This window comes from Protopterus annectens, chromosome 7.part1 (genome assembly GCF_019279795.1).
Source record: "Protopterus annectens isolate FY-2018-M chromosome 7.part1, PAN1.0, whole genome shotgun sequence".
Classification (NCBI taxonomy): domain Eukaryota; kingdom Metazoa; phylum Chordata; order Ceratodontiformes; family Protopteridae; genus Protopterus; species Protopterus annectens.
In genome coordinates, this window is record NC_056740.1 from 191,816,463 (window position 1) to 191,828,820 (window position 12,358).

The 12,358-nt window shown below is 43.2% G+C and overlaps 1 protein-coding gene across 1 annotated transcript in view; it reads right to left on the minus strand.

Annotated features, from left to right (window-relative positions):
• Window positions 1-12,358, minus strand: part of IRAK2 (interleukin 1 receptor associated kinase 2) — an 862,709-nt gene that overhangs the window by 649,672 nt on the left and 200,679 nt on the right. Inside the window, exon 3 of the mRNA XM_044078636.1 lies at window positions 3,642-3,782. Coding sequence (XP_043934571.1) covers window positions 3,642-3,782 — 141 coding nt within the window. The remainder of the gene's footprint in view (window positions 1-3,641; window positions 3,783-12,358) is intronic.

A 12,358-nucleotide genomic window follows, 5' to 3' on the forward strand; every position in this document is an offset into this window, starting at 1 on the left:
CGGCCGACCGAGGACCCGCCTGACGGCAGGAGAACCCATCTGTTATGACTGCAGCTGTATGCACGATGAACATCTACTGGAACAACCTCACGTTGATCAGGAAGGAATGCAGGAATGGTTAAGGAAAGATGGACTACGTACATGTTGGTTTACAAAATCCATTGAACACTTGGGAGACACAGGGTTTGTAAAACAGAATTGGAAACAGTTGCATATATCACTGTTGATTGTGATATACTAATGGCAGAAGGACTGTATACTGAAAGACATAAAAATGTAGCAAAACTGCTGCACTGGGGATTGTGCAAGCATTATAATACTGAAGTAACTGAAAAACACTGTAAACACAAACCATTACAGAAAATGATGAAGTTTATATCACATGGGATCACCCATTAACAACAGTTCAAAAAATAGATGTGAGAAAACCAGATATAGTAGTCCATGAAAAGAAGACAAAAGTAGCATTGATCACTGAAATTGCTACATCCAGTGACTACAGTGTCTTGCATACAAACAGACACAAAGTCATAAAATACAAGGATTTGCAGGCAGAAATGAGGGCAATGTGGAATAAGGATACCCAGACAGTTCCAATAGTAGTAGGAGCAACAGATCTTGTGAAAAAGAATTTACAACCGTACTTAAACATGTTACACATACATGTAACTGCAGGAAGAGTCATTACTGGACACACTGCGGGTGCTGTGAACAGCACTTCTCGCTAACATCAAACATTGAAACAATATTTATTTCATTAAATCATACTTTGACTTGGGAATGGGGTCCATTCCTGTCATGGTATTAGAAACCCAAAAGACTTTGGGAAATAAAAAAATCCAGAGGATATAGCAAACCTACTGACAGACAAATTCAGTTCTAACTTTACCTCTCTCTCCCCCTCAACCTCTCCTCAGGAAATACCATCAAATATAACTCCCCCTACTATCACTAGGGAACATGTCCTCAATGCTCTCTCTAAGGCCAAGAACACTGCATCAATGGACCTAAACAATATCATAGTATACCTTCTAAATAGCATGAAACATGACCTATCAGGCCCTCTGGAATCAGCACTTAACCATAGCTTCCAAAAAGGTTTCATGCCTAATGAATAGAGAACAGCAAGAGTCATCTCTCTGCACAAAGGTGGGCCATCTGCAGACCTTGGAAACTACATACCCAGAAGTCTCACTAGTATCATATGCAAAGTCATGGAAAGAATTATCATGGAAAGGCTCATTAATGACATAGGAAATCTCCAGACATTGGACCCAACCTATTTTGGGTTTGTCAGTGTCACGTCATGCCTATTCAACCTGCTGGACTTCTTTGAGGAGGTCACCAAAGCAATGGATGAGGGCAAAATGGTTCACACTGCCTATCCTGACCTGGCCAAGGCATTTGACACAATACCCACTCGGGCATTGTTGACAAACTCAAGAGGTTAGGTATATAGCCTTAAATAACCTGGTGGATAGCCAGTTGGGGAGTCCACCTCTACAAAGAGACAAGTCATAAGTGGAGTCCATCAGGGATTGGTCCTGGAACTGCTTCTTTTTGGCATTTACTTCTCTGAAGTCAAGGCCAATGTTAAGGGCTTATGTCTAGCCAAATTTGCAGATGATTTCAAATTAGGAGCAGTCACAGACTCACCCACTGACACTAATGTTCTCCGGGAAGGGTTGATGCAGACAGATAGCTTGTATCAGAATCATGGACTAAAACAAAATGCCAAGAATAATATTCTTCGTGAAGTCATCCACCCCAGGTAACTATCATATTGACAACACACCTCTAAAAGTCAATCCAGTAGTCAGGGACTGGGGGACACACATAGACAGTAATCTAGCCTTTGACCATCACATGTCTACAGTAGTGAGGAAATCATTCTATGTTGTGCAACTTATAAACAAAGGTATGGTATCTAGGTCGCTGTTCCACTGTATTCAGCGTTCATCAGACCTATCATTGTGTACAATGCCTCATTTGGTATGCACCTAACCAGGCACATCCAACAACTGGAATGTCCACAGAGGTTCCTCACTAAAAGAATACAAGGAGTAAGTAACATGTATTACACAGATTGCCTCAAAGCCCTGTCCCTGTATTCTGTCTCCTACAGACTGTTGAGGGAAGATCCATGCTTGGAGTAGTCAGAGTTCACTCTGATGGACCTCCTACATAGTCGCAAAACAAACAGCACCAGAATGACCTGTTATAAAAACTTAAACCTTGCCTGTGATATAAATAAGACCTGCTGGACAGACAGGTATGTATTCCAGAGACTACCCCTTCTCTGGCACAGGCTCCCCCTCCATGTGAAGCACAGTTCCTCCCTGACCCAATTTGTGTTACTTGGACAATTTGGATGGGGAGCAGGAAATTCATCCCTGGTTTGGCAGCTATGTCTCTAGCGGTCACAAGCAGCTAGTAAATGGTTCATCTCCTTGGCCCCTGCTAGTAAATGCTTCATCTCCCAAGCCCCTGTTTACACTTATCAAGTGTATCAAAACTTGTTAGAGATTTGGGATGGATGGACATGCTTAAAAAGGTCCCAGTGGTCATTAGCGTAGTACACACCTATGAACCAATAAAGATTGCATCCTGTCAGACTACATTTCCTTGAAAACCTTTTCTTCCTTAATTCCTTTTGGGAGTACACCCCTTTGACTGAGATCAACTCCTGTATCCTGTATACTATTTCACTACAGAGAAAGAAACATGAATGGCCTCACCGAGACACACAGGAGAAAAGGTACAATACCATTCAAATTTACAAAACAAAGTATGGTACTTACTGGAGCTATTAGTGGCAATACCATTTATTCCACTGGATGCTGCACTTTCATACAATCATAATTTAAGGCTTTAGGCACTCCAGGTGGTTACTCTGTAATGATTTTCCCCATCATTAGTTAATAAGGGATGACACATGGCTTTAGGAGATAGTCACTATTGTGTGTGTGTGTGTGTGTGTGTGTGTGTGGGTGTGTGTGTTTGGAAATAGACTCTAGGAGGAAGGGAGAAGCAAGCTGCTGCCCCTTTGGATAAGGGTCTCACCATCACCACTACTGCAGGGACTACTATAACTTAAGCAGATCTCTTCTCATTATGACAGGCAGAATCCTTAAGGCAATATTTTGTCCTCAGTTTCAGTTTCCACACACAATATCCTGGGCTCACATTGTGAAAAATGGAGTGATGACATGCTATATTAGTCTGTTCTACCTCAGACAGTCCCTTAATTCCAATTTTCTTCAAAGTTCAAGAATGATTAAAAGTATAATTTTCCCCCTGTCAAAATGGCAAGAATTAGCATTTCATTCAACATGTAAAGTTGTTCCACAGCCATTGCTTATACAAGAAGTAACCTACATTTCCATATGTTTTTTTAGTCCCACATAAATTTTTACCACAAGCTGAAAAGCATACCTTTTAGCTTATCAAAAAGAATGGAACACTTCTACTTTTTCTCACCCAGACAAAAACAGTATTACCTATTTTTTAAACAATACTACACTGTTACTTTTAGATGAAGATAAAGAAATGTGCCATAACAAAATGCAAACAAAAAATCCACATCTAAATGGCCATGTGTTCACTCACTCCCAGTGTTACAGGTGCATGTCTTGACATACCTGAGGTTGATGGGGTGATGCCTGTTGCGTCTGGGGCCAGATCTGCATCATTTAACTTCTTTTGACAGTCGTCTGGACACTGCTGTTTTGTCTGTTCCAGAGGGGCTCCAGAAGGATGAGTGACATAGGAAGAAGAATTCCCTAAAAACAAAAGAATCAAATGCTGTTAAGACCAGTTCCATAAATACACACACACACACACACACACACACACACACACACACACACACACACACACACACACACACACACACACACAAAACACACAATTAAGGATTGTATGGACCCCATCTCAATTATGTACTTTTCTTCATAACATAATATATCAGCATGTGTATTCTTGTATTCAGTGGATGTTCCACTGTCCTAAAGTGTAAATACTAAGGGAAAATGCAGCTCCTTCCTCCTTAGACCAACAGAAAGAGGACTCCATATGTACACACATATATAGGTAGCTCAGCTTAGCAGTGCACAACCAATGCAATGTCTAATCCAAATCAAGTCTTCTGTCATTGTTATCTCTCACATCATGCACTTGGTATCCTGAGAAGCAAAGTGACAATGTCCTTAATATCCACATTTAAACAGGATAAAAGAAGTACAGTTGTGTACACTTACCATAAATGTAGATGTTCGAGTATATTCACTGTTGCAGTCATCACCTGTGGGTTATCCCTGCTGTGGTAGCTCTAACCCAGCCCGAATACCTAGTCAATGTAGCCTGTAGTCTGACATCAGGTCATCAGTGCTATAAAGCAAGGCAGTCAACATCATTACATCAGTTTGTCTTGCCCTGACCCATCAGAAGCACAAGGAAATAAGGTAGAGTGGTCCTGGTGGCTAAAAGTCACCATGGGAAGCTTATGTCCCCCTAGGGGAAAAGGATATAAGGGGGATGGAGGGAGGGAAACCAGGAATGCAACAGTGAATACACTCGAACATCTACATTTTTGGTAAGTGTACACAACTGCACTATGTTCTTCGTGTTTCACTGTTGCAGTCATCACCTGTGGGAGAATTCCCAAAGCTGAGGAGAGGGGTGAAAGGAGAGGTTAGAGCCCTAGGCATGGGTCAGCAAGCCCTGCAGAATTGCAGAGGCAAACCCTGCCCTAGACTTAGAAAAAAGAGGTAGGTGGTAATGCTTAGTAAAGGTATGAAAAGAGGTCCAGGTGGCAGCTTCCAAGATGCCCCTGGTGAGGACTCATCTGAGGAAGGCTGTGGAAGTGGAGGCTGCCCTAGTGGAATGGGTACGAACAGACTTAGAGAGGGGGGGTCCCCATGTAGTCTGTAGCAGAAATGGATACAGTGTGACATCCATTTGGAAATGGTTTGCTTGGAAATGGGCTGCCCCTCTGCCCCTGGGGCAAAGCTGACAAGCAGCTGGTCTGTTTTTCTGAAGCGTTTAGTATGGTCCAGATAGTATCTGAGCTGTCTGCGCACATCTAGTGAGTGCAGAATTCTTTCCCCCTTCTTTTGAGGGTTGGGAAAGAAGGTGGGTAGGTGTATGGCCTGGTTGAGGGTCACATCAGATACCACCTTGGACATAAAGGAGGGGTTAGTCCTCAGGGAGACCCTGTCTGCATGGAAATTGATGAAGGGTTCAACACCCATGAAAGCCTGAAGTTCTGAAACCCTTCTAACAGAGGTGACAGCTTGTAGGAAGGCAGTCTTCCAGGAGAGGTATTTCAATTCTGTTGAAGCAGCAGGTTCAAAAGGAGGTAAGGTTATTTTTTCTAAAACATAATTCATGTCCCAGGCTGACGCGGGAGGCTTTCTGGGAGGTCTGATATCAGAAGCCCCTCTGAGGAATTGTTTAATCAAAGGATGAGAAAAGAGGGGTAGGTCTGAATCATAATGGGCTAAAATGGCTGAGGCATGGATTTTAATAGAAGAGAAGGAGAGGCCACTATTGAGCAACTCGGCTAGGTAATCCAAGCTAAGAGGGATAGAAGGATGTGAGGTACTAGCCCCTCTGGACTGGATCCAGGAGCAGAATCTTTTCCATTTTCTTGCATAAAATGTTCTGCTCCTGGGCTTTCTGACCTCTGTAATAATGTCAAGGACCTGTTTGCTTAACAGGGACTCTTTAGCTTTTATGGTATAAGCCATGCTGAAAGATTGAAAGTCTGCAAGTCTGGGTGCAGTATCTCCCCCCTCACCTGGGTCAAGAGGTCTGAGATCAGGGAAGCTGCTTGGGGGGCTGTAAGGTCAGGCTGCGCAGTAAAGGGTACCAATGCCATCAGGGCCAATGTGGAGCAATGAGGATGGCCTTTGGTCTCTCCTCCCTTATTTTGATCAGTACCTTGGGAATTAGAGGCAGAGTAGGGAATGTGTACACAAAGAGGGAGTTCCAGGGGAAGGTCAAGGCATCCACCTTCCACACTAGGAGGTGATACTCCCTGGTACAGAACTTTTGCAGCTGGTGGTTGAGGTGTGAAGTAAAGAGATCCACCTCCGGAATCCCCCACTCCTAAGTGATTTGCAGAAAGATTTCCCTGTGGAGCTGCCATTTGTGGGGGTCCAGTAAGTTTCTGCTTAGGTGGTCTGCCAGGATGTTGTTGACTCCTGGTAGGTATTCAGCAATTAGGTGTAGACTCATGGAGGTGGCTGTCAGCCAGAGGTTCATGGCTAGTCTGCACAGAGGGTAAGATTGGGTTCCCCCCTGTTTGTTGATATACCATATTACTGTGGTGTTGTCTGTTTTTATGAAGAGGACTCATGGCCTGAGATGGGGTTTGAAGGATGTCAGAGCCTTTTGTACTGCCATCACTTCTTTCTGACTGATGTGTAAGTGAAGGTGCTGGGCATCCCAAAGACCTTGGGTGCACCTGCCTGCTAGGTGAGCGCTCCAGCAATGGCTGAGGCATTGGTGGTGATGATCTGTCTGGTAGGGCGGAGGATGAAGGGAAGACTCTTGTTCTTGGCCTCTGCCCACCAGAGAAACTCAGCCCTTATACGTGGGATCAGAGGGAGAGAGGTCTCTAGAGTCAGAGTGCTGCCACCAAAGGTTCTGTAGATACCACTGAAGTTTTCTCATGTGAAGCTTGACCAGAGGAATTAGAAGGATGCAAGATGCCATGAATCCCAGGGCTTGCAGGAACTTCCTCATGGTGAGGTGACTTCTGGAAGCCAGCTGGGTAAAGTACAGAGGCAGGAAGTTCTGCATTTCTGGGGTTAGGAAGGCCATCTGGGATGCTGTGTCTAGCAGAGCTCCCAAGAAAAAAATCTTCCCGGTGGGGGTTTGCTTTGATTTCTTCTCATTGACGGTGAACCCTAGGGAAATTAGGAGGGATATGACAAAGAGAAGGTCCTGGAGCAGCTTTTCTTTGCACTCTGCCTGAATGAGGCAGTCATCCAGGTAAGGGTAAATCTGTATATTTCTTTGTTTGCAAAATGTTATGGCCGGGGCTAAGCATTTGGTGACTACTCTGGGTGCAGTATATAAGCCAAATGCCAAGGCAGAGAAATGAAAGTGTTATGATCCTGCTCTGAAGCACAGGAATTTCCTACAGGATTCCCTTATGGGGATGTGGAAGTAGACATCTTTTAGGTCTAGGGTCACTAGCCAGGCATTTTTGTTAGCCTAGGCAGCAGCTGCTGCAAAGTGAGCATTTTGAATCTGGGGACCACCAGGGAAGTGTTCAGAATGGATAGATCCAGGATGGGGCGCCCAGTGCCCTCTTTTCAGGGAAAAAGGAACAGTCTAGAATAAAAGCCTTTGCCTGCTTGATCAGGGAGACAGGTTCTACTGCCCCCTGGGATATGAGAGTTTGGACCTGTTTCAATGCCTCTGCCCACTGGTTTGGAGGCAAGTCTGGATACTCTCTTGGAATTGGAAGTTTGCTGAAAGAGAATTTGTATCCCTGAAAAATTATCTTTAAGACCCATTGGTCCTTTGTTACAGAAAGCCAATTTTCTTTGAAGAGGGAGAGCCTTCCACCTAGTTTTTGGTGAGTGAAGGGAGGGCAGAGGGGGGAGGGGGAGTCATTGTGAATTTTTGCCACAGAAGGATGGCTTAAAATTCCCTGCCTTTGGGGTGGAAGTGGTCCACTGTTTGCTTCTCTGCTGGCCCTGGGATAGGGGCCTGGATGGTCTGTCCCTGCGGGGCTTACTTTGGCCCTGTCTTCTAGGTGCAGGGAAGGACCAGTGCTTAGAGGGAAAGTTTCTGCTGAGTCGGGGAGGTTGAACCTGAAAGAAATCTTTTACTGTTTGCATAGATTTTGCTTTGTCTTCCATCTTTTTAAGCACCTCCTCTGCTTTTACTCCGAACAAGTACTCCTTATTCAGGGATGCATCAATAAGTTTACACGATTAGGGAGAGGTTGTTTCTTCAGCCATGCATGTCTCCTAATGACAGATCCTGACAAGGCTGCCCTGCTAGAGGCTTCTAGGGCATCATATCTACAGTGTAATGAGTGTTTGGCTACTTGACAAGCAGAGTGCAGTAAATCTGCTAACTTTTTTGAATTGGCACAGTTAGGAAAAGTAGAAACCTTTTGCTTTAACAGTTCCAAAGTGTGGTGTTGATATTTTAACATGTGGAACTGATAGGTGAGTGCTCTGATAGCTAAGGTTGCAGAGGTGTATAGTTTTATACCCATTGTGTACAGAGCTCTGGAGTCCTTGTCAGAAGGAATAGGATTCTTGGCAGAACTTGTCTTAGCTCCTTTAGGTCCCTCTAGGTCTGCAGCAGGACTTCTGTACAGGTATTTGTGAGAATCAGGTACTCTGTAACACCTGTCAGGTAAAGCAGGGTGGAAGGGCATCAGGGGCTAAGCTGTATTCATGGAAAACATCATCCACCACTTCTAAAATAGGGGGGTGGCCAGGGGTCTGTGCTGGGGCAGGTCCAGAAACTCTCTAAGTCTTTTCTTAGACTGAGGGAAGTCCTGAGATTCCCATTGGAAATGTTCCCTGAAGGTGTGAAGGGTTTCCCCGAAGGAAAGGTCCTCTGGAGGGGAGGCAGAAGGGATGGATTTCTCTGCATCTGTATCCTCATAAGCAGTCAGAGGTTGCTGTTCCTCTTCAAAATCTGAATAGTCAGAATTCTCAGAATCCTGTTCTGTCATAATTTCTGGAGAAGGGTGCCTTTTCCTTTTTGAAGGTGTGGCCTGACCACCCCGGATAAGGGAGATGAGATCCTCCGCCATTTTAAGCATTTGTGCTTGGGGTTGTGGAGCAGGAGCAAGACGGTGGCTAGAAGCAGATTCCTGGCTTCTAGGCCTGAGAGAATCTGTTGGTCTGAGAGAAACAGTAGTCAGATGAGAAGACATAATTTTGTTGTCTAGATTCGTTAGTGTGAAAGGTCTCCTCGGAAGCCAGTGCCTGTGTCACTGCTCCGGACCCAACCGAGGCAGAGACAGCCAAAGGCTCAGAAGACGAAGAAGATTTCTGCAGCATACTGGACTCCGAAAGGGTCTCAGTAGAGGCCTGCGTGGATATTGAGTTGGGCATCAGGGACTGCGAAAGCACCTCACTGAATTCTGGAGAACTGACAACCTGCTTAGCGGTAGCATTGTAGGAAGGCTTAGCCTTATGTGGTCTGTCTCGATCTTTATCTCTGCATTTTTTTGGAATGTCCATGGATTGTCGGCTGATGGATGCTACATCAGAATGCAAAGCCAGAACACGAAAATAACTGTCTACAATAAGAACTCTATGGTGAATTGTTCTCGTATTAAAGAGGGCACAGAAGCTGCAACATGGGACATTGTGGTCTGGGCCTAAACAAGTGATGCACTACGAATGAAGTCTCGGTGTGGGATTTGCTTTCCACAGGCGAGACAATTTTTAACTTTTTCAGACATCGGTTAGGGCAAGAAAAAAGGGTCCCCAACAAGGTACTTAGCTTTAGACGTTTTCAGCTGAAATTCAAACTCTGGTAGTGACTGACCGGCACTCATGCGAACTGCTTCTGCTATGGGCTCCACGGCAAGAAAGACTGATGTAATGACGCCGGCTGCCTTGCTTTATAGAACTGATAATGTGACGTCAGACTACAGGCGACTGCAGCCGATGCAGAAAAACACTGACTCTGGTATTCGGGCTGGACGAGTGCTACCACAGCAGGGATAACCCACTGGTGATGACTGCCACAGTGAAACACGAAGAACATCACTATAATGTCGACCGACAAAATGCATGGCAGAACACTAAAAGGCATGACTGAAGACATGCATAACAGACTTGCACATTAATTTACTTGTATTCGCAGCAGTATTGTTACTTGTAAGACTCTGTCTTCCACATCATAATGAACTTTAACCCGCACAACCAAACTGTGGTATACCTGATGGATTTTTAAGGTGGGATCAGTACTGCTGTGTACTTACTTCACTCGAGTGATGCACCAAAAGGTATGTCAGTATTCAGTTACACATATCCTGACCACAGCACACTAGTAAATTGCCAGGACTGTCAAGAAAACACACAACATGACAAGCATATATGCTGAAATGTTAGCCGTATTTTTTTTTTACACTGGCATCAATTTAGCTTTGTGTTGTGTCTCACACCACAGAATGGATTTTTGGATCTGGAGAAAAGGAATCCTTGCAATCTGCATCTAGACACAGTATGTTGTGGGTGTTGTATTACTCAGCTAATTTCTTGCTTTCTTGCATCACGTCTTAACCTGCTAATCCCCCTTTATGGCTTAGAAATGTTTAAATATAATGCATATTCAAATATTACATTAACACAAACAATATACCTAAGTTACACAAAGAATGAAATGAGTCAAGGAAATACAGATACACAAAACGAGATAGAGAATAAATGTGGATAAATTCAGATGAGTAAATTAAGGTAAACATATATTCAAGCTATACAATAATGGATGCATGAACTGCACCATATGTGTGTGTATCTCTATCTATGTGTGTGTGTGGGTGGGGGTGTGTGTATGTGTGTGTGTGTGTGTGTGTGTGTGTGTGTGTGTGTGTGTGTGTGTGTGTGTGTGTGTGTGTGAGTGTGTGTGTGTGTGTAGACACACATACATACATACACAGATATATATGAATATACTTCACTGCTGCAAGTATAGTTTGTGTGTGTGACATTTTAATGAAGGTGCATTAATCACAATTTGTATAAACTACACAAATTTTTATTGTGTGAGTTGGGTGCACTGCAGTGAGGATTTAAATTTTCCCTCCATGTTGTGTGACTACATATTAGTATCAATAACTAAAGGGGAAGTGGGGCGGACATGCCTTATTAAGCCACAAATAAACAGCAATCAAGCACAAACACTCCAAAGCATCCTTCATGAAACAGTTTTCAGTAATATGCCTCGGCTTCTTTTCTTTATCAACATGCAGTCATATTCATGAAGTAAATGCAACATGAGAATGCACCCTAACATATACATTTCCACAAAATGCTGTTCTTTGCCATAGCCTACAAACAATGGTTTCTATTAAAGAAATAGACAGCCTATTTCACAAACTCTCAAGCTATGTCCTTGTAAAACGCTCCTAATTTCTTAATTTTATTAACAGAGACACCAGAACAAACCACTTGACGTACATTTGTAATGGCATTCCTCCACACTACTCTAGTAAGTGAAGTACCTACATGTTACAAATGTTTTACATGGAGGGACAAAGCCTTGATACTCTGCAGCATGAGTGTTTTGACCCTACACCTCATACGTTACTACTAGCACCATGTAGCACAGCCATGAACAAAGGAAAATCAGCATTAAAATACCAGAACTGATGAAATGTAAGTTGACTACAGTAACATTTGTTGCACTATGACTTTGATGGATAAAGATATCCTCCCTACCTGTTGACAAAGGGAGCACTTGGTAATATGCAGACCATATGTTAAATAAATAAAATAAAAAAAATATGCAGTCCCAATCTATCTATCTAGAAAGATAATTTATTTTTTCAGTCATACAAGTTGTTGTGTCTTTTGGCTTATCCCGGTTAGCGGTCGCCACAGCGGAACTCCGGTCCGCTAATGTTTGGTAGTGGATTTTTATGTGCCGAGTTACCAGCCCTGACGCACAACCTTCAACGAAGGCACACCCATTCACGCATGCCTCCACACAGAAGATGCTCTAGCTGAGAATCGAACACGACAATGTCTTGCTGTGAGGTGACAAGTAATCTTTTAAAAATTCAACTTGGAACTAGTTTGTTGTAATGATATGAACAGTCACTTGAATGGGAAGAAAAGAGGAGGGTCAGCATGAAATGAAATGCAATCCATCACTATAATCAAGCCATTCACAAAATGGCAAAGTGGCATTTGTATATATCATAATAATGAGTGGTGATTTGAAAGCCTATATGTATTCAACACTCTGTATGCTGTGAAGGGAAATATTAGATGTAGAGTAAGTGAGAGGTCTTATCCTCTGGTAAAACACTACTATTCCTATCCCCTTCTGAGCATATAAATGTCAGAATACTGCAAAGTCTGACACCAACTCAGCATATCACTGAAATGTTAGAACACTCCAACGTCCGACACCAACTCAGCATATAACTGAAATGTTAGAATATTCCAACGTATGACACCAACTCAGCATGTAACTGAGATTTTAGAATACTCCAATGTCCGACACCAACTCAGCATATAACAGAAATGCTAGAATACTCTAACGTCTGACACCAACTCAAATAATTTCTGCAAAAGAAATTTAAATGCAACTGTAATAATTACGATTACTATTAATTATTTACTTTTTGGTAATGATAGGA